Below are 23,906 nucleotides of genomic sequence, written 5' to 3'. Positions count from 1 at the left end.
TAGTCATTTAGGTCAACATTGGATCATTCAGAGATCCTCACTGAACTTCTGGAGAGAGTTTGCTGCACTGAAAGTAAAGGGGCTGAATAATTTTGCACGCCCAATTTTTCAGTTTTTTATTTGTTAAAAAAGTTTGAAATATCCAATAAATTTCGTTCCACTTCATGATTGTGTCCCACTTGTTGATTCTTAAAAGAAAATTACAGTTTTATATCTTTGTTTGAAGCCTGAAATGTGGCAAAAGGTCGCAAAGTTCAAGGGGGCCGAATATTTTCGCAAGGCACTGTGTGTGTGTGTGTGTGTGTGTGTGTGTGTGTGTGTGTGTGTGTGTGTGTATGTATGTATATATAAATATATATATAAAAAATGTGTGGGAGAGTGGCTAGATTTTCCCAGTGCTGAAGAGACACCCATCCTCCTACTGGACCGCCAGACCCGCTGATCACATGTTTAATTGTTCTTTGGTAGTTTTATGACAGAGGAGGGGGTGTCACTTGTCTCATGATTAATTGGTGGCACTTCATTTATATTCTGCTGCATCACTACACACACTTATCACATGCCTGACAAAGGGGTTCTGTGCGGCACCAAAACGTTGCACTTGTTCTTTTGTGACGTGACCTCACCAATAAAATCTTCGGACTGCAATCGAAGATCCATGGTGAGCTGGTATGTGCATTGACCCACCCTCCTACCAAAAATGTGAGTTGTAGGAGGGGGTTATCCTCAGCTGGCTTAAATCTTATTTGTCATCAGTGTCCGATCCTCCTGTAGGTGGCAGTATAATGCAACAGTTAACGGCTTCCTGTACCCCTCAATGGATGAAGAACATATTAATGTAATGAACTTGGCGCTTCACTCATTGGTACCCCTTATAGTTGCCTGGAGTTAAACTAACCTTTTCATCTGTACCATTTATCTGGGTCATACTTGGCACAGCAATTCCTCACCTACAACCCCAGGATGCCTTCATTTATCTTCGAACAGTTATGGTCCACCAAAGTTCCACAATTCTAGGTTAAATGTGCTTAGTATACCCCTCCATAGAGTTTAGCATTCTGCCACACCTGAATACCCGTGGCTGGGCCAATGTTTCGCACAAGTGAACATGATACGCTATGAGAGACTGCCAGCCTTTTCAAGTTCTCTAGTACCGAGGGAGTTAAGGCTCCGGTGAGACATTAAGCTAAATTGCAAAATGTTCAGACACTATTGTGTTCTTCCCGGCTGTGCATTCGCTCACCAGTAGGGAATAAAAACGCACACATCCCCCAAGCATTTTCTAATTTAAATATGTCACTTTGCAAAGTCTGTCAAGTAAAAAACGAAGTCCCATTTGCAACACTTAAGCGTGCGTGAGCACCTAAGGCATCCTAATTTATGTCAGAAAGGAATAAATTAATGTAAGGGGCGGGACTGTCCTCGGCAGCACGAGCAGATTACACAATGATATCACCATGTAACTTTCAAGTCCTCTATACATTAAAGGGAAAGTGCTGTGCTGCTGCAGAATAATGTTCCAAACATTTTCATTCTTTAATTGACAAAAAGTATTCGATATTCTGCAACCCTCTGGATAAACAATGGTCAAGTTTATTATTCACCAAAGCCTGAAAGATCTGTATGCAAAGTACAACCAATAGGTTCTCACCCTCTGTGCTCTAGGTTAGAATATGAAAAGGGACAAGTTAAATGGCTGCCATAGACAGCGCATTTAAGAATGCCTTATAAATGCTGTATTTAGACTGGAAAAACCCTGTAAAGTGAATGACGCAGACAAAGTCAGTACTAGGATGTGCAATCCCATGCAAAACTTAGCTTTGTTGATGAACAAATTCCTTGGGAGAACTTGCTCCTTACCAACCAACATTTGGGATTCATATACCAGAACACCAGTGGGCAGTGAAGGCTCTCAGAGGTTTCCTTTGAGACGCATTGTATTCTGATAAAAAAATGTTTTACTTTTTTTTTTTTAATCACGTTCTTTATTAAGAAAAAAAAAGATACCGCACACAGAAAAAAGGGGTCACCTTTCATTTCTAAACACAAAAGACCATCACCTATAGTAGGATTAGGCACTGGCAGAAAACTAAGGGCACTTCCACACGGGCGGCCCGTTCAGATCTGCCTGACAGTTTTTTTAGGCAGACCTGAACGGTCGCGCCATGCTACTCTACAGAGCCACGGATGTCAGCGGTGACATGCCCGCTGACATCCGACCCGCTCCGATCCGCCAAAGTGTGACGGAGGAAAGACCTACTTTTCCATCCGTCTGGCGGATCGGATCTGGTGAACACGGACAGACGGTCCGTGTTCATCCGATCCCCCCCATAGGGGAGAGCGGAGAAAAGACAGGGCAGTCCCTGCACCGTGTGCGGGGACCGCCCTGTGATCCGCCGGCTCAGCGGAGCGATCCCCGCTGAGCAATGTCAGGTTTCTGTGATGTAAAAAAGGAGATAAAGCCTTTAAATTTGACCTATAAACCGTACAACTCATAACTAATTAAAAAACAAACTGAAATCTTTTAGGGGAGGGAAGTAAAAAAAAAAAATTTTTTGTTATAAATGTGGTTGCATAAGTGTGCACACCCTCTTATAACTGGGGATGTAGCTGTGTTCAGAATTAAGCAATCACATTCAGTACACCCCTGCCATAATTTACCACTTAAGCCCTGGACCATTTTACAGCTGAAGGACCAAGCCCCTTTTTGCGATTCGGCACTGCGTCGCTTTAACTGACAATTGCGTGGTCGTGCGACGTGGCTCCCAAACAAAATTGGCGTCCTTTTTTCCCACAAATAGAGCTTTCTTTTGGTGGTATTTGATCACCTCTACGGTTTTTATTTTTTGCGCTATTAAACAAAAATAGAGTGACAATTTTGAAAAATGCAAAACTTTTTGCTATAATAAATATCCCCCAAAAATATATATAAAAAAATAAGCGTTTATTGATTGGTTTGCGCAAAAGTTATAGCGTCTTCAAAATAGGGGATTGTTTTATGGCATTTTTTTTTTAAACTAGTTATGGCATCAGTGATTTTTATTGTGACTGACATTATGGCGGACACATCGTACACCTTTAAAACTATTTTGGGGCCATTGTCATTTTTACAGGGAAAAGTGCTAAAAAAAATGCACCGATTACTGTAAAAATTACATTGGCAGTGAAGGGGTTAACTTGTAGGGGGCGCTGAAGGGGTCAAGTGTTTCCTAGGGAGTGATTACTACTGTGTGGGGGCGTGGCTTGGCTTATGACGTCACTGATCGTTGTTCCCTATGACAGGGAACAGACGATCAGTGGCAGTCACACTAGGAAGAACGGGGAAAGGTTTGTTTACACTTATCTCTCCCCGTTCTTCAGCTCTGTGACCCGATCGCGGGACACCAGCGGCAATCGGGTCCACGGGCGCGGTCACGGAGAACATGACCAGGCTGGGCCCTTAAAGGCGACGTACAGGTATGTGCTTGTGCCCAGCCGTACCCTTCTGTCGACGTGAAGGGGCCCTTAAGCGGTTAAAGTGACTCTGATTAACCCCAAATAAAGTTCAGCTGTTCTAGTACTTCTTTCCTGACATTTTCTTAGGTCTCACCCTACAGCAAAAGCCATGATCCTCAGAGAGCTTCCAAAGCATTAGAGGGATCTCATTCGCCTAGGCGACTGGAAGCAGAAGCTCTTCCTCCTGAAGAATTCTGGGATATAAGACAGTTCCAGAATCGTGCAGCTCCATCGTGCTCTGTCCACACGGCTGTGTCATTCAAACACACAGCTCTGTGTGTCCGAATGAACCAGCATGGCGCTGTGGAGCACTGCGGTAGTTCAATGAGTCTTCCCGTTAGCGAGTATTGGCTTACCCATTTGGGATTTACAGGCAGGCAGATACACTGACAGTGTGCAGAAGACGTGCATGGCATCAGCAATCTGCCGAATCCCTGGTGCAGGGACCGCCCTGTCAGATCTCCGCTCTCCTCTATGGGGGGAAAATCGGATGAACACGGTCTGTCTGTGTTCATCCGATCTGAAGAAGGGTGGAAAAATAGGATTTTCCTTTGTCTGCAGAAACTGAGCATAGCAGAGACCAATAATATCGGATGTCAGCGGATGTTCATCCGCTGACATCCGCAATCCCATGGGGATACATGCAAGTCCATTTTTTAACCGAAAACAGATTGAAAATGAAAAACGGACATACGGTCCCACAGGTGTGAAAGGGGCCCAAGATGTGTGGCTGGGAACTGTCAGAAGAAGTTAGTAAAAAGCACTTATGTACTTTGTATACCCCATGTCTGTTTACCAACTGTCATCGTTTGATAACTTTTGCATCAACATTTGTATGGAGATTGAAGTTAATAAAAAAAAAATTGAAAATAAAAAAACAGCTTTTAAAAATGGTCAGCCCTATAAAGAAATGCATGAAAAGTTCCTCCCCTCAGAGTGCCCGGTTCAATAACTGTACATAAGCGTCTTTAAATCTCTGCCATGAATGTTACCAGAAATGTTAAGTGACCAAAAAGCCATGACTTACTGGGGTTGGAGCTGAATTATAAAAGGTCATCTCAGGGAGATATTGGCTTTGCTCATAAAGGAAATGCTCAAATTGTAGTTTTCAAGGGCCTGGTGTTTGGCAATCAGTCCAGCGCTGTCACAGGGAGCGAGTCACATGCTATTCCACACTGAAAAGTACAGAGTACTTTCCACACTCCTGCCAGCTGAACAGAGTGAAGGAAAGGTGGGCATGTGCTGCTGTGAAGAGGGGGGGGATAAAGCAAGCCTGTTGCTTTGCATTCATAAAAAAATGCAGTTTAACAAAAATAGTCCACTTATTCGGTAGGATGCACAAGTCAAACTTGAATACGGTTTTGAAACGACATACCGCAGTTGAACAGTGTACAAGGGCGCGGTAAATGTGTGTTTTTTTTTTTTTTTTTTAAACAAAAGTTTTTTGGCTAGAACCTGGAAAAAAAAAAAAAAGAAGAAGTAGCTGCTGCCCATATTGACTAATCAGGTTACAGGTTCAATATTCAGATAAAGGTTCCAACCAGTGGCGGTTGGTGCTCACGAACTGAAGTTTGTACACCTGCTGTACGCATTATGAGGCATGTCCACCATCCCTGCCCTTAGTTCCCGGGTCTGTACACCCGCTGTGCCATTATGAGGCATGTCCACCATCCCTGTGCTTAGTTCCCAGGACTGGACACCTGCTGTGCCATTATGAGGGGTTCCCAGTGATGCAGCACAACCAGCAGCAACACACTCGGACTGGGAATCAGTCAGGGACAGCGTGACTGGCAGCTCCTGGTGTCTGAAGTCCACCACCAGCTAACATAGTCAGAGTGTCAGACATGTCCATGAACTAAGCCCAAGCAATCACTCTTCCCTTCCTGTGTCCAGCAGCAGCCAGCAGTTATTTCAGCAGCGAGTGGCCAGTTTGAAGTCCACCACATCTTACCATCCCATATCGCAGGCACAAGTGATTCAATCACGCCACCACCGGTGCCTACCGGTCCCTCCGAGACTTGGAGGAGGCGCCACTCAGGCCTTGCATTCCATCCAGTGCCAGGGGGAACCGAAAGCGACAGGCCGTGCCAATCAAACCCCAGAGGCAGAATTATTCTAGAGCTGGGGAGTGTTTGGGTCACATTGCTTTGTGCCTCAATGACTCCCAAAAAGAAAGCCTATTAGGCTTCCCATAGTTCGCTGTGTGTCCTGCCCCCCGTACACACTTAAACATTTTTTTTTACGACTGGCTTGGGGGGGGGGGGGATGCAGCCCTGCACCCCCTATGGACGCGCCTCGCCACTGGTTCCAACTAAGGTTGCCACATTACCCCTTTAATCCAGGACACATTAATTACATACGTTCTGTGGCTGATTAAGGTGGTAATTAAATTCACTTGGTGCCTTATTTGCATTAAATCAGCCTCATAACCTGTGTAATTCATATGTGTCCTGGATTAAAGGGATGATGTGGAAACCCTAGATCCAACTGATTTCCAGACAATTCACTTTTATTCATTGATATACAGGACATTAGTGTGAACTAGTATTTTTCATCCCTATTTTTTTGTGTCACCAAGTATGTTATTTGTCACAACTACCATTAGCACTTTTGCACCAGATTGTCTGCCATTGTTAACAAAACAGCTGGAACAGCCTTGCTGGAAATCATGTGTTTAATGTGGAGGTTCACCCAAAAAAAGTTTTTTTTAAGATTAGATTGAGGCTCGTTTTGTGAAGGGGAATTGGGTGTTTTTTTTACAATCGAAGCAGTACTTACCGTTTTAGAGATGCATCTTCTCCGCCGCTTCCGGGTATGGGCTGCGGGACTGGGCGTTCCTACTTGATTGACAGGCTTCCGACGGTCGCATACATCTCGTCACGATTTTCCTGAAAGTTGCCAAACGTCGGGTGCGCAGGCGCCGTATAGAGCCGCACCAACATTCGACTTCTTTCGGCTACTCGTGACGCGATGTATGCGACCGTCGGAAGCCTGTCAATCAAATAGGAATGCCCAGTCCCGAAGACCATACCCGGAAGCGGCGGAGAAGATCGCTCTCTAAAATGGTAAGTACCGCTTCAATTTTAAAAAAACTACCTGATTCCCCTTGACAAAATGAGCATCAATCTAATCTTAAAAAAAAAAAATTCGGGTGACCTCCCGCTTTAAGATGTCTTGTGCTTCAAAATGCACAGTTTAATAATGCCAAAAGCCATATTAATAACTATGCAGGGCTTTAGGTGAGACAAGAACATATTCGTCTTCACATGTCATTGACAATATAAAGTATTTCACACCGGCTGCTAATATGCATAGCTTTCAACACTCAGATCTTCAAACAGCATTTTTAGGAAAACTGGAAATCCCCCGTCTGCTCAGGACCCCTCCACGTAGTAACTCAGGCAGAGAGGTCAAGACCCCTTCTTACAAACACAAAGGGCCCGCAATCAAGAAGGGAAATTCCATTTTCTATGGATTCCCCTTTAATGCAAATTATCTGAAGCAAAAGTATAACGTACACTTTGTTCTATTTACAGCTCCTCACCCGAAGCAAGCTAACCCCCCCTCCCCTCCCCCCTTACACGTGGTACCTTTTTAATCATTGTACTCTCTGTAGCATCAATCTTTGCTTTCTTAGCCTCTGGACCATCTTCAGCATCCTTATTATTTTTTGTCACCTTCATCTTCTCCCTGAAACAAAATAGAAACAAAAGTAAAAACCCTCAGATTGGCACAACTATTCACATAAGAAAATACTACATCTTGTATCACAAAATATAACAGAAAGAGCTTTGTAATAAATAAAAATACAGTATCTCACATGAGTACACCCCTCACATTTTTGTAAATATTTTATTTTATCTTTTCATGTGACAACACTGAAGAAATGACACTTTGCTACAATGTAAAGTAGTGAGTGTACAGCTTGTATAACAGTGTCAATTTGCTGTCCCCTCAAAATAACACAGCCATTAATGTCTAAACCACTGGCAACCAAGGTGAGTACACCCCTAAGTGAAAATGTCCTAATTGGGGCAAATTAGTCATTATCCCTCCCTGGTGTCATGTGACTGATTACTGTTACAAGGTCTCAGGTGTGACTGGGGAGCAGGTGTGTTCAATTTAGTGTTATCGCTCTCACTCTCTCATACTGGTCACTGGAAGTTTAGCATGGCACCTCATGGCAAAGAACCCTCCGAGGATCTGAAAAAATAATTGTTACTCTACATAAAGATGACAAAAAGAAGAAAAAGTGCGCTTATCAAGTAAACATATACATAGCCGCAAACTCAAATGTTTATACAAACAAAAGTGAACAATAGAAAAAAGGTGGAGTTGCGCTAACGAATATAATAATGGTGTGTATCCCGTAATCAAGGGAATAAATCAAAAAAATATCCAGTGATAAAAAAGAAAAAATTATTTTTCTCAATGATGAAAACTAAATAGTCTTAACAAAAAATGTGATAACTGTGATCAAAAAATAATAAGTCATTCGTGTAGGTAAACCGCGTGCTGACGTCACCGCGAGAGAGGAATTCGTTCCATTACCGGCCGGAATTGTTTTATGCTGTTTTATCACAACTATGCTGTAAGTGCATTACCTTTTACCTAATAAATCCTTAAATGATGTCACACTATTGTGAGTTCTCTTCCACATGTGTATACACCATCTGAACATTCGTTTGAGGATCGATCTGACCATTCCCTATCCTGCTGCACACATCTCTTGTACTATTTGCGCTAGCCATCCCTAGGGCTCTGGTAAGGAGCAGTGTGTACTGTGGTGGTGGTCTTTTTGTTTCACTGTTGGTCTGCCAGTCACTGGGTGATATTTACCATTAAGTGTTCCATACAGTATCACACTATTTTTTGTATATTTGTTTTTTTTGGGAAACTCTGCTGGAGAACCTATTGTGAGGATCCTAAAGACTCCGATCCCCTGTGCAGTCCAGGTGTGTGGCTGCTTGCTTGGCCTGATCCTTAAGGATCAATCTTTCTGGTAAGGGTCATCAATACCAGATATTTGGGATCCATGTTCACCGTTTGATTTCTTTCCAGATTTTTCCACCATCTTTGAACAAATCACCTATGTTCTTGTTTACCTATACGAATGACTTATGATTTTTTGATCACAGTTATCACATTTTTTGTTAAGACTTTTTAGTTTTCATCATTGAGAAAAATAATTTTTTCTTTTTTATCACTGGATATTTTTTTGATTTATTCCCTTGATTACGGGATACACACCATTATTATATTCGTCTACATAAAGATGGCCTAGGCTATAAGAAGATTGCCAAGACCCTAAAACTGATCTGCAGCATGGTGGCCAAGACCATACAGCAGTTTAACAGGACAGGTTTCACTCATAACAGGCCTCGCTATGGTCCAAAGAAGTTGAGTGCACGTTCTCAGCATCATATCCAGAGGTTGTCTTTGGGAAATCGACGTATGAGTGATGCCAGCATTGCTGCAGAGGTTGAAGGGGTGGAGGCGTCAGCCTGTCAGTGCTTAGACCATACGCCGCACACTGCATAAAATTGGTCTGCATGGCTGTCATCCCAGAACGAAGCCTCTTCTGAAGATAATGCACAAGAAAGCCTGCAAACAGTTTGCTGAAGACAAGCAGACTAAGGACATGGATTACTGGAACCATGTCCTGTGGTCTGATGAGACCAAGATAAACGTATTTGGTTCAGATGGTGTCAAGCGTGTGTGGTGGCAACCAGGTGAGGAGTACAAAGACAAGCGTGCCTACAGTCAAGCATGGTGGTCGGAGTGTCTTGATCTGGGGCTGCATGAGTGCTGCCGGCACTGGGGAGCTACAGTTCATTGAGGGAACCATGAATGCCAACATGTACTGTGACATACTGAAGCAGAGCATGATCCGCTCCCTTCAGAGACTGGGCTGCAGGGAAGTATTCCTACATGATAATGACCCCAAACACACCTCCAAGACAACCACTGACTTGCTAAAGAAGCTGAGAGTAAAGGTGATGGACTGGCCAAGCATTTCTCCAGACCTAACCCCTATTGAACATCTGTGGGGCATCCTCAAATGGAAGGTGGAGGAGCGCAAGGTCTCTAACATCCACCAGCTCCGTGATGTTATCATGGAGGAGTGGCAACCTGTGAAGCTCTGGTGAACTCCATGCCCATGAGGGTTAAGGCAGTGCTGGAAAATAATGGTGGCCACACAAAATAGTGACACGAAGTCCAGTCTAACCATCACCTTTATTATCCTATGAGCAGAAAGTGCCTTCCTCCTTGGGCATGTCCAAAGTCAAGCCCTTAGAAATGTAAAGTCCAGGCTCAGAAGAGGACAAAACTTTTCTGGCTCTCAGAATTATCATTAGGCTTTAAAGATGGCTGTAAACTTAGGAGGGACAAAAAAAAGATTGTATTTCCATGTGATCTTTTTTATTACAGATTCTCAGGCTTTCATCATAAGCATAGATGTTTACACACAAGGCAAACAAACCAAATATACACTCACCGGCCACTTTATGAGGTACACCTTGTTGGTATTGGGTTAGACCCCCTTTAGCTTTCAGAACTGCCTTAATTATTCATGGCATAGATTCAACAAGGTGTCGGTCCATATTGACATGATAGCATCACGCAGTTGCTGCAGATTTGTTGGCTGCACATCCATGATGCCAATCTCCCATTACACCACATCCCAAAGGTGCTCAATTGGATTGAGATCTGGTGACTCTGGAGGCCATTGGAGTACAGTAAACTCGCCATGTTCAAGAAACCAATGGGGGGGGATTTTGATCTTTGTGACATGGTGCATTATCCTGCTGGGAGGAGCCGTCAGAAGATGGGCACACTGTAGTCATAAAGGGATGGACATGGTCACCAACAATACTCAGGTAGGCCGTGACATTTAATTGATGCTCAATTGGTTCTAAGGGGCCCAAAGTGTGCCAAGAAAATATCCCTCACACCATTACACCACCACCAGCCTGAACCGTTGATACAAGGCAGGATGGATCCACGCTTTCATGTTTACGCCAAATTCTGACCCTACCATCTGAAATCGAGACTCAGACCAGGCAACGTTTTTCCAATCTTCTATTGTTCAATTTTGGTGAGCCTGCGCAAATTGTAGACTCAATTTCCTGTTCTTAGCTGACAGGAGTGGCACCCAGTGTGGTCTTCTGCTTCTGTAGCCCATCTGCTTTAAGGGCCAGTTCACATCAGACGCAGTTCCGTTCGCATTTTTCTGCACCAAAAATGCATGCAGTGTTTTCCATGTATTCCAATAGCTTTAGTTCACACCATGTGGTCAGTTTCTGGTGCAGAAAAAAAGCGCACAGAACTGAACAGAACTGCGTCTGGTGTGAACTGGCTCTTAGGTTCAGTGTGTTGTGCATACCTTGTTTGTAAACAAGTGGTTATTTGATGTACTGTTGCCTTTCTATTAGGGGATGTCCCGATACCGATACTAGTATCGGTACCGATACCGAGCATTTCCCAGAGTACTTGTACTCGGGGGAAATGCTCCGATGCCTCAGCCGATACCTGGGCAGTCAGGGGAGTTGCAAGTCTTCTGCTCCGTGCAGTCTTTCCTCCCCCCTGTGCTCCGTGCCGCTCTTCTCTCCTCCCCCTGTCAGTGCCGCTCTTCTCTCCCCCCCCCCTTCCGTGTCGCTCTGCTCTCTCCCCCCCCCCCCGTCCGTGTCGCTCTGCTCTCTCTCTCCCCCCCCCCCCGTTGCTCTTCTCCCCCGTCCGTGCTGCTCTCCCCCCTCAATTTGTGAGGATGGAGAGCGGAGGTAGGAGCCGCTAAATCCGGCTCCTACCTTTTCCAAATGGACAGAGTCAGTGATCACTGACTCTGTCCATTCACATAACTGAGCATCGTAACCTGTGTTTACGATGCTTCAGTTTATGAATGGAGAGGAGCTTTCCTCCATTCATTTTAGCTGAGGTTGCAGAGAAAGGGACTGGGGAATCTGTGTCCTTAGTCCCTTTCTCTGTCTTAAAGGGGAGATTTCAGAGGTCTTTAAAGACCCCTGATATCCATCTCACCAAAGACCCCCAACAGGGCTGATAAAAAAAACAAAAAAAACTTGCAATAAATATTTAAAAAAAAATTAAATGTAAATAATAAAAAAATTAAAAATACACTGACAATTCACTCCCCCGCCCCCCCCCCAAAAAAAAAATCACTGTAAAAAAAAATATATATAAAAAAAAATACCGCCACTGTCACATGATATTAAAAAAAAAGTATCGGTATTCGGTATCGGCGAGTACTTGAAAAAAAAAGTATCGGTACTTGTACTCGGTCTCAAAAAAGTGGTATCGGGACAACCCTACTTTCTATCATCTCAAACCAGTTCGCCCTTTCTCGTCTGACCTCAACAAGGCATTTTTCTCCACCTTCCGCTCACTGGATATTTTCTCTTTTGGACCATTCTCTGTAAGCCCTAGAGTCGGGTGTGAAAATCCCAGTAGATCAGCAGTTTTTAAAATACTCAGACAAGTCTGTCTGGCACCAACAACCATTCCACGTTCAAAGTCACTTGAATCCCCTTTCTTCCCCCATTCTGATGCTTGGTTTGAACTTAAGCAAGTCGTCTTCACCACATGTAGATGCCTAAATGCATTGAGTTGCTGCTGTGCGATTGGCTGATTAGCAATTTGTGTTGCCAAGGAATTGAACAGGTGTACCTAATAAAGTGGCCAGTGAGTGTATACACCTTTCACCTCCAGTCCCCTAGCAGTCAAGGATGTGTGCCGAGGTTTACAAGCATCAAAATTGCCAGCTTTACATAAAGCACAGGTCTGTCCTAACAAAAGGTCACAACATGTTAAATTTTGCAACCAACTCAACGTATAGAACACAAATTCCAACCTTCACATTTAATGATGTACATGTGGTTCTCACTACGTTTTGTAATGATGCAGATTGGAATAAATTAGCAAGAAGGTATTTGTTGTTAAAGGTGTCAGAAATCACAGGGGAAGGTGAAGCTGGGCAATAGCGCAAAGCCTCGCATCATGGTACTTGGCTTAGACAAATCGCTGGAGTACAGGAAACCATATAATTCTATCTACAAAAACAAGAAGCTCAAAAACGCATTAAAGAAAAAAAAAAAAAAAAACGCTCATTAACACCTTCCATACAGGGCATTTTCAACCCCTTCCTGCCCAGACCAATTTTTATAGTTTTCAGCGCTGTTGCACTTTGAATGACAATTGCGTGGTCATGCAACACTGTACCCAAACTAAATCTTTATGTTCCCATCCCCCCCACAAATAGAGCTTTCGTTTGGTGGTATTTGATCATCTCTGCGGTTTTTATTTTTTGCGCTATAAACAAAATTTTTTAAAAAACACAATCTTTTTTACTTTATTTAATAAATATCACAATTTTTTAAAAAACGTTTTTTTTTTCCCCTCGGGTTTAGGCAGATACATCTTCTTCTACATATTTTTGGTAAAAATAAAAATAAAAAAATCGCAATAATCATATATTGATTGGTTTGCGCAAAAGTTATAGCGTCTACAAAACAGGTGATAGATTTATGGCATTTTTATTTTATTCATTTTTTTTACTAGTATTGGCGGCGATTTGCGATTTTTTACTGTGACCGTGACATTGCGGCGAACACATCGGACACTTGACACGTTTTTGGGACCATATTTATACAGCGATTAATGCTATAAATATGCATTGATTACTGTGTAAATGTGACTGGCAGGGAAGGGGTTAACCAATAGGGGGCACTGAAGGGGTTAATATGTTCCCTAAGGTGTGTTCTAACTGTAGGGGTGAGGGGACTCAAGGGGAGACCACCGATGTGTGTTCCTCTCTACTGGAGAGGAACAAACACACACACAGATCCACACTCCTCCCGTGATTACCGTCAATCGCGGGTGCCCGGCGGCAATATAATTTTTGCCAAAAACAAAATTGCATTTTTAAACCTCTGCGCAAATACGGTGTGACAAATTATTGCAACGACCTCCATTAAATTCTCTAGGGTGTCTGAAAAAAAAAAAGCCTGGTCCTTGAGTGGTTAAAGTGTTTCAAGCAGCTCATGAGCCGCTGAAATGCTTTACAGTTAACGCTGGTCTGCCCGAGAAACTATCCCACCGTGTGGCCAGCTGCTCCCATAGTCAAAGAATAGATTATTTTTCTTCGTCTCTCTAGCCTTGAAGGACCGGAGCAACATTTCTGGTCCAGGCTGGAAGTCATTTTTAAAAAAAAGGTAAAGCATCTCTGTGAAAGTTGTAGCAAGAGCAATAATTCTAGCGCTAGACCTCCTTCAACACGAAACAAGTAACCTGTAAAGGTGTTTAAAATATCACCTATGGAGAATTTTAAGTACTGTGGTTTGTCGCAATTCCACAAGCTTGCGCAATTTTAAAGTGTGACACGTTGGATAACTATTTGTTGTAACATCTTTAACATTTAAAACAAATTGGGAATATATATATATATATATATATATATATATATATATATATATATATATATATATATATATATATATATATATATATATATATATATATATATATATATATATATATATATATATATATATATACATATATATATACACACACATATATACATATATATATACACATATATACACATACATATATACACATATATATATATATATTTTTTATTTTTTTTTTATTCATTAAAATGTATTTTTTTCCCCAAAAAAACTATGTTTAAAAAACCGCTGCGCAAACACCATGTGACATAAAAAATTGCAACAATCACCATTTTATTCAATAGGGTCTATGCCAAAACAAAGAACAAATGTATAATGTTTAGCGGTTCCAAGTAATTTTCTAGCAAAAAAATACTAATTTACAGTTGTAAACAAAAAGCGTCAGAAAAGCCTGGTCTTCAAGTGGTTAAAAAATGATTCAGGGCTAATGTGTCATATGCAAACATCACAAAATCCAATGTGCGCAGGTACCGAGAAAGGGTAGATGCCATGAAAGTCAGTCTACAGATCAACTTACTCAACAAATTCATGTTCTCCCAGGTCAGCAAACATGTATCCATGATAACCAAAGACATCTCCCGCAAAGAACTGGATGCTGTTTTGGTGGCAGATCTGGTCAACTTTTACGAGCAAGTCTCTCGAGCAGCAGCTCAGACATACCTGGGAGCAACAAGAGGAAGAAATTGAATACCTGCAACACAGTATTAGGCGACAGACCAAAAGACTGCTATTCAACATTCACAGAAAAAAAACAAAACAAACACTTATTCATCAAATGTTCATTGTTTCAAAAGGTATGATTAAAACAAAAAAAAGTTATTTAAATATATACATTTTCAAAAAAAATGGATACAAGGGGCATCCACAACAATCCAGGTCATAATATTTGGGGGGGGGGGGGTGATCTTTAAAAAGGAAAACTCAGATGGGACCTTCAGACCAAAACTCCACTAGGAGGGGGGAGGTTGGGGGAATAGTTTCCTTTCTTTAAAAGAGCTATACCCTCTGCAAACTGATCATGATAATCAGGGCTGCTGAGCCCTGACACTGTGGTCCATTTACTTGACGGTCATCCATCTTTGCCTGTATCTGCGCTGTCCCCGACCCCCCCCCCCCCCCTCCCCTCCTGCTGCTGCTCTCATAACTGCAGCTAAATCATCCTATGTACAACAATAACAAGTGTCCTTGTGTCAATGAATTATAGACAGGTGGTTTAACCATGTATTGTCAATGTGAAAATATTGATACTATGTGTAGCCAAAATTGTGATAGCATCATATTAATACATAATAGTAGACATTTCTGCCTTACATAACCCAAAATATTTTGGGTTATGTAAAAATACTATATTGTAGGACGCAATGGCAGAATGAACGGCTTTGTGTTCAATACAGCTTTGGAAAAGCCATAGTGCTCTGGAAATCCTTTAGAGATCTTTTTATTTGTAAAGCAAAGATCATAAGGGAGTGCGCTGAAACTGACCCAAACTATTGTAATTTGCATTTAAAGTGTGGCTTTATTATTATTATTATAATAAAGCTGTACTTTAAATGCACGAACATTGTAGCTCTTATCTGCCTAATAATCTCTGAACACACAGGATCCACCAATTCGGATGTATGGCACAAGGAAGGTAAAAAGACGCCCTCCGATATCTATAACATTTTAAGTTTTAGCTACCATGTGGCAAGGCAAGACAGTCAGAAAAACATAACATTTTTAAGTATTTGCCTGTGTTATTTATCTGAATGCACAAGGGGCAACTCTGTAGACCAGCGTTTCTCTCAACTCCAGTCCTCAAGGTGCCCCAACAAGAAATGTTTCAGGCTTTCCATTATTTTGCACAGGTGACTTGATCAGTTTCACTGCCTTTCACACTCAGCCGCGACAAAGCGCCACTAGTTTTAGCGGAGCTTTTCGGGCACTAGCGGGGTGCTTTTAGCACCCCCTAGCAGCCAAAGAGCTTTTCAGGCTCTTCAGATGCATTCCAATGGGCAGGGCGGTTTAGGAGCGATGTATACAGCGCTCCTAAACCACCCCAAAGATGCTTCTTGCATGACTTTTTGTAACGTCCCGCAAACGCACCACCCCAGTGTAAAAGAACTTGAGCTGTCACACTAGGGTGGCATGGGAGGCGTTTGTGTGTCTTAGCAATTACCACAGCTGTTTCATTAGAGGGAAATCCTGAAAACATGACCTGTTAGGGCGCCTTGAGGCCTGGAGTTAATAAACACCTCTGTAGCCAGTCATCAAAGTTCGGTAGGTCTTAACAGCAGACACAATGCCAAGTGTGTACAAAAGGGCCCACGAGGGGAGGAGAAAAAAAAAAGAAAAAAAAAGGAGAACACAATGGCTTCTAGATAAAAAAAAAAAGTTTCTGCTAGGAGAGAGAAAAACAATTTCTCCCAGCGAAGCTGTTTCCTGTTACTCTGTATTTCCTGATAGACACAAAACACTGGCACTGGGCAGAACCAGCAATAGCAGCTTATACCATGAAGGCGCCCATGTCAACACTTATACAGCACGTTCCTGCACGGCCCGGGAAACTATTCCTTTTGTGCCAACAATATGTAGACACTATTGTTTTCACTTAATACTGAGAAAAAATGAGCAACTGCGGAACAATTACTTCCCCGATCACTTGTACTGCAGAGGTCATGGATACTCCCCAGAGACTGAAGTCATGCAGCCATGCTCTCCCAAAACATCCTGTTACTTGTTCAAAGAAGACTCAGGCCCCGTACACACGACCGAGTTTCTCGGCAGAATTCAGCCAGAAACTCGATGGGAGCCGTATTCTGCTGAGGAAACCGGTCGTGTGTACACTTTTGTCCGAGGAAACCGACGAGGAACTCGTCGAGCCAAATAGAGAACATGTTCTCTATTTCCTCGTTAGTCAATGGGCAAACTTGGCTCGCCGAGATCCTCGGCGGCTTCACAAGGAACTCGACGAGCAAAACGATGTGTTTTGCCCGTCGAGTTTCTCGGACGTGTGTACGGGGCCTCACAGTATATATTGAGAAGCAAAAAAAAAAATAAAGAAGAATTTCAGGTTGTGTGTTTAATGGTTAATAAAATGCCCGGTCAGAAAAAAAAAACCCACACACCTCCCCTCTCTGGCCAGTGATCCTGCGACTCCATCTCTCCTGTATCAGGGATCGCTCAACAGCTGGAAATTCTGAGAGCGTGACTCACCCATAGACTCCCATGGCCCAGCCTCTCCCCTGCAGCCACGGTTGACTTTTTATTTAACATAGGGCATAGGAAAGGTAGCAGAGGGGACATTTATAAGTATAGTTAATGTGAACCAGGAATACCACTTTAAACCCAGCAGTCTTCTGAGTGGTCAAATGACATCCCAGAGGTCCTTCCTCTTTGGCAGTCTTTGCAGATCTATTAATATTTTTTTTAAACTCGCATTGGTCCAAACCTTAATATCTCAAATCCGAAGGCCACTGGGAATGCAGAAATCCACTGTGCTGCATAGAGTAAGCACTGGTCTCCTCCAGGTGCTGCTCACATGACTTGACTTCTGTATACTGAACATGGGGAGTCATCTGCACCAGAGAAATCTCTGAATAGTGGAGGTGCCCATTGTACAACCCCCTGTGTTACAGAATAACTGTAGCACCCAGAATAGGACAGCACTGACAGTATATAGCACAGACTACTACTACAGTGAATTTCGTTTCAGTTGAGTTTTTTTTAACCCTTTCATGCCTAAGCCTATTTCTGACATTTGTTGCTTACAAGACAAAATCTGTATTTTTTGCTAGAAAATTACTCAGAATCCCCAAACATTATGTATTTTCTTTAGCGGAGAATGTAGAGAAAAAAAATGACAATCGTTGCAATATTTTATTTCACACTATTTGCGCAGCGGACTTTTAAACAAAATTTTTTGGGGAAAAATAATATTTTTTTTATATATAAAACAAAACGAAAGTTAGAGTAAAGTTAGCCCAATTTTTTTGTATAATGTGAAAGATGTTGTTACGCCAAGTAAATAGATACTTAAAGGGGTGGTTCACCCTAAAAACTACTTTTTCTTATTACACTGGCCCCCCACATTACAATACGATTAAGCCCATTATCTTTTTTTTGATGCTGTACATACCTTCGTACAGCTATTCACCCGTGGCATCCGGGTTACGAGTCCCGCGGGAGTGGGCGTTCCTAACATGTCTGTGATTGACGTTTTGACCAAAAACGAGCTCCCCCCGTCGCGTAAGCCGCGTCACGGTTAGGAACGCCCACTCCTGCGGGACTCGCAACCCGGATGCCACGGGTGAATAGCTGTACGAAGGTACGTACAGCATCAAAAAAAAAGATAATAGGCTTAATCGTATTGTAATGTGGGGGGCCAGTGTAATAAGAAAAAGTAGTTTTTAGGGTGAACCACCCCTTTAACATGTCAAGCTGTAAAATTGCCATATATGGTGGAACTTGCGGGGATGCTTTAACCACTTAAGACCCAGACCTTTAGGCAGGTAAAGGACCCGGCAAGTTTTTGCGATTCGGCGCTGCGTCACTTTAACTGACAATTGCGCGGTTGTGCGAAGTGGTTCTCAAACAAAATTGGCGTCCTTTTTTTCCCACAAATAGAGCTTTCTTTTGGTGGTATTTGATCACCTCTGCGGTTTTTATTTTTTGCGCTATAAACAAAAATAGAGCGACAATTTTGAAAAAAATGCTATATTTTTCCCTTTTTGCTATAATAAATATCCCCAAAAAATATATAACAAAAAAAAAACGTTTTCTTCCCTCAGTTTAGGCCGATACGTATTCTTCTACCTATTTTTGGTAAATAAAAAAAAATAAAAAATAAATCGCAATAAGCGTTTATCGATTGGTTTGCGCCAAAATTTAGTGTTTACAAAATAGGGGATAGTTTTATTGCATTTTTATTAATATTTTTTTTTTTTTTTTACTACTAATGGCGGTGATATATATATTTTTTTTTTATTTGATTTATTTCGTTTTTATTTGATTTTTATTGCCGTCACAGGGAATGTAAACATCCCTTGTGACAGTAATAGGTGGTGACAGGTACTCTTTATGGAGGGATTGGGGGTCTAAAAGACCCCAAATTCAGTATTCAGATTGCCAAAAACTGATTCTAAAAACTGTTATTTTTTTGTAAATTGCCGCCAAGTAAACCGGAAGTGATGTCGCTTCCATTTTTACACTTGGGAGACTGGAAGGAAGCAGTTTCCAGCTTCCTTCCAGTCTCACTCTAGCCGGCAGAAGTGCCGGATCGGGTCTCCCAGTAGGACCGAGTGGCAGAAGAGGAAGGTTTCCCCTCTCGCTCCTTCGGAACAGCCGATCGGCTTTTAGCCACTTTGTTTGCTATCCCTGAAGAGCCGACCGCCCTCTCTAAAAAACGGTACCGGGATGATGCCTGCACCCATCATCCCAGAATAACCCCTTAAAGCCGAGGCTGCATATGTGCATACGGTTAGCGCTAAGGGGTTAAAGTTCTGCTTGCTGCATTGTTGGTTGGTGCTTGTTAAGGCCCTTTCACACTGATCAGTTTTTCAGTTAAAAAATAGCAGAAGATTCTGCATTTCTGCAACGAAGCCGTGTGAAAGCAGCCAAAAACGCAACTGATCAGTGTGAAAGGGCCCTTGTACTTGCCTGCTCTGTGCAATAGTTTGCACAGAGCAGCCCCATCCTCCTCTTCTCAGGTATTATGCCGAGTACCCCCCAGAGCAAGCCACTTGCCATGGGGTCACTTGTGCTTGCTCGATCCTGAGCTCCGCTCCCTCCTCACTGGCTGTGTTCGGCAGGAGCCAATGGCTCCCACTGCTGTCTGAGCCAATGAAGAGGAAGCGAGCTGAGAGTGACTCTGCTCTCATGCACATCACTGGATTGAGATCGGGATCATTTAAAGCGGAGGTTCACCCTAAAACATCTATATATTATTAAATCCAGCATACTTCCGACATGTACAGTATGCTGGTATTTTTTTTTTTTCGCTATACATACCGTCGTATAGTTCTTTTTCATCCGACTTCCGTGTTCTCACTACCGCCGGGAGTAGGCGTTCCTATAAAGAGGCGTAGATGATTGACGTGCGGATAAGGCGCGTCACCTGTTCTGAAAATAGCCAAACTGGGACTCTGCTCTATACGGCGCTTGTGCAGTCAGCTCTACAGGCGCCGTATAGAGCAGAGTCCCAGTTCGGATATTTTCGGAACGCGCGACGCACCTTATCCGCACGTCAATCATCTACCCCTCTTCATAGGAACGCCTACTCCCGGCGGGAGTGAGAAGAACTATAAGACAGTATGTGCAGCGAAAAAAAAAAATATACCAGCATACTGTACATGTCGGAAGTATGCATGGTATATACATGTTTTTTAGGGTGAACCTCCGCTTTAAGTATAAGGGGACAGGGGGCAGAAGGTTTTTAACCGTAAAGTGATTGTAAAGTCTCTTTTTTCTCTTTAAAAATAACAAACATGTCATACTTACCTGCTCTGTAAAATGCTTTTGCACAGAGCAGTCCAGATCCCCCCCTCTTTGGTGCTCCTGTCCGTCCCTTCCGTAGAGTGCCCCCACAGCAAGCAGCTTGCCATGGGGGAACCCGATCCAAAGGCTCCGTGTGTCCATTCAGACATGGAGCAACCCCCTCCCTCTCCCTCTCTTCGATTGGCCAACTGATTTTGACATCAGCGGGAGCCAATGTTGGCGCTGCTGTCTCTCAGCCAGAGGGAGAGTCCCGGACTGCCGAGGCACTAGAGCACATTGCTAGATAGAGAGAGGGGGCTCAGGTAAGTATTAGGGGAGCTTCTGCACACAGGTTTATCTTAATGCATATAATGAATTAAGATAAACAAAATAAAACACACACTTCTGTTTTTACTATGCATTAAAGTCAAAACCCTTCTCACATTTGTAAAAATACTCACAGCATCAAACTGCTTGAAGTAGTCCTCAGATTTAGACTCAACATTTTCTGTGTCCACTTTCACTTTGACATTTGGGTTGAGATTCTGAGCTCGCTTTTCAGAAGCCTCTGCTCTGTTGCTACCAAGTGATCCAGTTGGTATTAAGAACTGGGCCCGAGAGTCTTCTTCTGACACCTGAAAGAAATAAAATGACAGCGGTTATTAGATATCATACAAAACAGATATAGGATTTAGAGTACTTTTTCCACTTTTATCCTGAAAACGGCAAAACCTTTTAGAAGGACAAGTGCACATACCTACCTAGCCTAATATGCTTCTCATCAGCAAATTTACAAATACAAGAACAAAAATGCAGAGTCTACGCAGAGCCACACAATGCTTTAAGCCCAACGGGAGTCTCCTCTTCAGTGTGCTAGTGGTGATTCACAACCATAGACTGGAAAAGGAACAGGCCATCTCTCTGCATAGCCAGGTACAATCATATGATCACTACAGCTGCAGTGTCTGGCCTTCATTGGGTTTAAAATCCTGCCTGGCCTGTGCAGGCTGGGGCAAAGTAGACAGTATATTCGTTTAGTCATAGATATGCAAATATGTCAAGTTGGGCAAAGGGGTCACGTAAGGTTTATTATACAAATACACTGTCCTACAGTAAAAGAGAAAAAAAAAAAAAAAAGCAAGCCACTTAAAATTAACTGAACGGAGATTGTGACTGCCACCTTGTGGTGGTCAGAATGCAACTGCAATGCATTATGTTACCAAAAAAATACAAATAAAGCTAGTCCAAACAATTTGCTTCACCAAGTGCTGCAATGGCTCCAAGCACTGTATATATTGCATGCAACTTCAGCTACATACAGTACACAGTGCTGGGTTCCAGCTGTGAGACAGACATCAGCTTTAAAAGAAGAAGTACAGTCAAAGCTCGTTTGGCTGTACTTTTGATCACAGAAGTGCAGTTCGTTCGGCACGCCTGAAGCCCGCTTCCGACTGACATCACAGAGCCGGTCCAGGCTGGCGAAAGATCATGACCATATGGTCCAGGTACAACCTGAACCCTGGACTTGCGCCTGGATCAGCTTCTTAGCCAGCGGCTCTGGCCCCCTCCACAGCCCAGCACTCCAGTGTACGTTGGGGGGGGGGGGGGGGGTTACTGAGAACGAGCGATCAGCGGTGTTTGATTGCTCTGTTCTGACCCTTAGAGCTGGCGTCAAACCGTTTTGCATCCAGATAGGTAAATCCAATTTCTCTTCTATCCACTTGCTTACTGGGCACTTAAACCCCCTTTCTGCCCAGACCAGTTTTCAGCGCTCTCACTCTTTGAATGACAATTGCGCGGTCATGCTACACTGTACACAAATACATTTTTCCGCATTTTCTTTTTACACATATAGAACTTTCTTTTGGTGGTATTTAATTGCTTTTTTTTTTTATAAATGAAACCGTTTCATAGTTGGTTATAAAATTTTGAAAGCAGGAAATTTATTCCGACACTGATAGGCACTGATAAGGCGCCACTGATTATGAGGCAGTTATGGGCATTGATGGGTGGCACAGTGGGCACAGAAAATGCAGCCGTAGCTTTCTATGTGAGGGACCAATGTCCCTCTGACAGAAGACAGTGATTGCTGATTACCGAGCTTTTGTTTACATCACGTGATCAGCCGTCATTGGTTAAAATCTGATCACGTGGTAAGGGGCCGGGATCGACTGATCAGAGCGTGTCACGCGTGACCCGTTTTTCATCAGAACAAGCTGCCAGTTAAGAGTGTTGACCATTTACAACTGACAGGGGGTGCTTACAATGATCAGCTTTTATGTAAAACCTTTATCCCAAAAAGGAACAAAAAACTGTTGCTGTAACGAATTATAAAATGTTAGCTGGCGCTTAGCTTTAATTTGTGTAAGTGTAACTAAATCTGCTTGTCCATCTAACACTCCCCTCCCCCCAGATTAACAATGCGGCTCTCCAAAAGGTGTCCCATCTTGAGTGGAGGCATTCTAATACAAAAGTGGTGTGTTAGGCCCGATTCACACCTATGCATTTTTAGTGCTTTTTGCAGATTTGCACTACAGAACGTGTTCCATAGGGAACCATGTTAAATGGACTGTAGTGCAAATCTGAAAAATGCAAAAAGCACTAAAAATGCATAGGTGTGAATCCAGCCCAACTGGCAAGATCACCAAATAAAGAAACAGAGGGAAATCTATTAAAAATAAAAAAAACACAAATGCAGCCATCACATCGAAGGATTGGTAAGAGAACATTCTATATATATATATATATATATATATATATATATATATATATATATATATATATATATATATATATATATATATATATATATATATATATATATATATATATATATATATATACACACATACACACATACATATATACACACACACACACACACACACACACACAATTACATTTTTGGTTTCGGGTTGAACTTTAACCCTTTGGCTGCCAGAGCTTTTTTGCATTTCGGCAGATATTTGAAAAAAAAAAAAAAAAAAAAACATTTTCAGAAATCAGACACCCTAAAGAATAAAATAGTGGCAGTTCCAATTTTTTAGGTCACTTGATATTACCGCAAAGTTATTGAATTTTAAGGCAAACAAACGCAATTTACTGCCCACATTTTTGGTAAAATATAAGAGATGAGGCTGCACCAAGTAAATAGATGACTAACATGTCAAACCTTATATTTGCGTGACCCCGTTAAATGGCGACAAACTTCAGTGTCCTTTATTTTCTATAGGTGACGTTTCAAAAGCCTCTAAAGGTAATCAGTTTAGCAGTACGGAAAAGGTCTGGTGCTAGAATTATTGCTCTCACTCCGGCATGCATGGTATGCAACATGTGTATCGCAATCTACGTTTTCACATGTAGGCACCCCCGATGCATGCATTTACGTTCATATGTGTGTATAAGCAGGGATGCCTCAAATTTTTTGGGGGGGAGTTGGGGGTTTTACGTGCTTGGGTGTAAATTTTTTTG

General features: G+C 42.4%; 1 protein-coding gene across 2 annotated transcripts in view; it reads right to left on the bottom strand.

The window, feature by feature from the left end:
- SAE1 (SUMO1 activating enzyme subunit 1) overlaps positions 1-23,906 on the bottom strand; it is a 64,161-nt gene that overhangs the window by 29,343 nt on the left and 10,912 nt on the right. For both annotated transcript variants that reach the window (XM_040323542.1, XM_040323541.1), the window contains exons 3-5: positions 20,897-21,070; positions 14,500-14,642; positions 7,086-7,185 (exon numbers count right to left, since the gene is read on the bottom strand). In XM_040323542.1, coding sequence (XP_040179476.1) covers positions 7,086-7,185; positions 14,500-14,642; positions 20,897-21,070 — 417 coding nt within the window. The remainder of the gene's footprint in view (positions 1-7,085; positions 7,186-14,499; positions 14,643-20,896; positions 21,071-23,906) is intronic.

Source organism: Rana temporaria, chromosome 9 (genome assembly GCF_905171775.1).
Source record: "Rana temporaria chromosome 9, aRanTem1.1, whole genome shotgun sequence".
NCBI lineage: Eukaryota > Metazoa > Chordata > Amphibia > Anura > Ranidae > Rana > Rana temporaria.
This window is presented reverse-complemented; position numbering and strand designations above follow the sequence as displayed.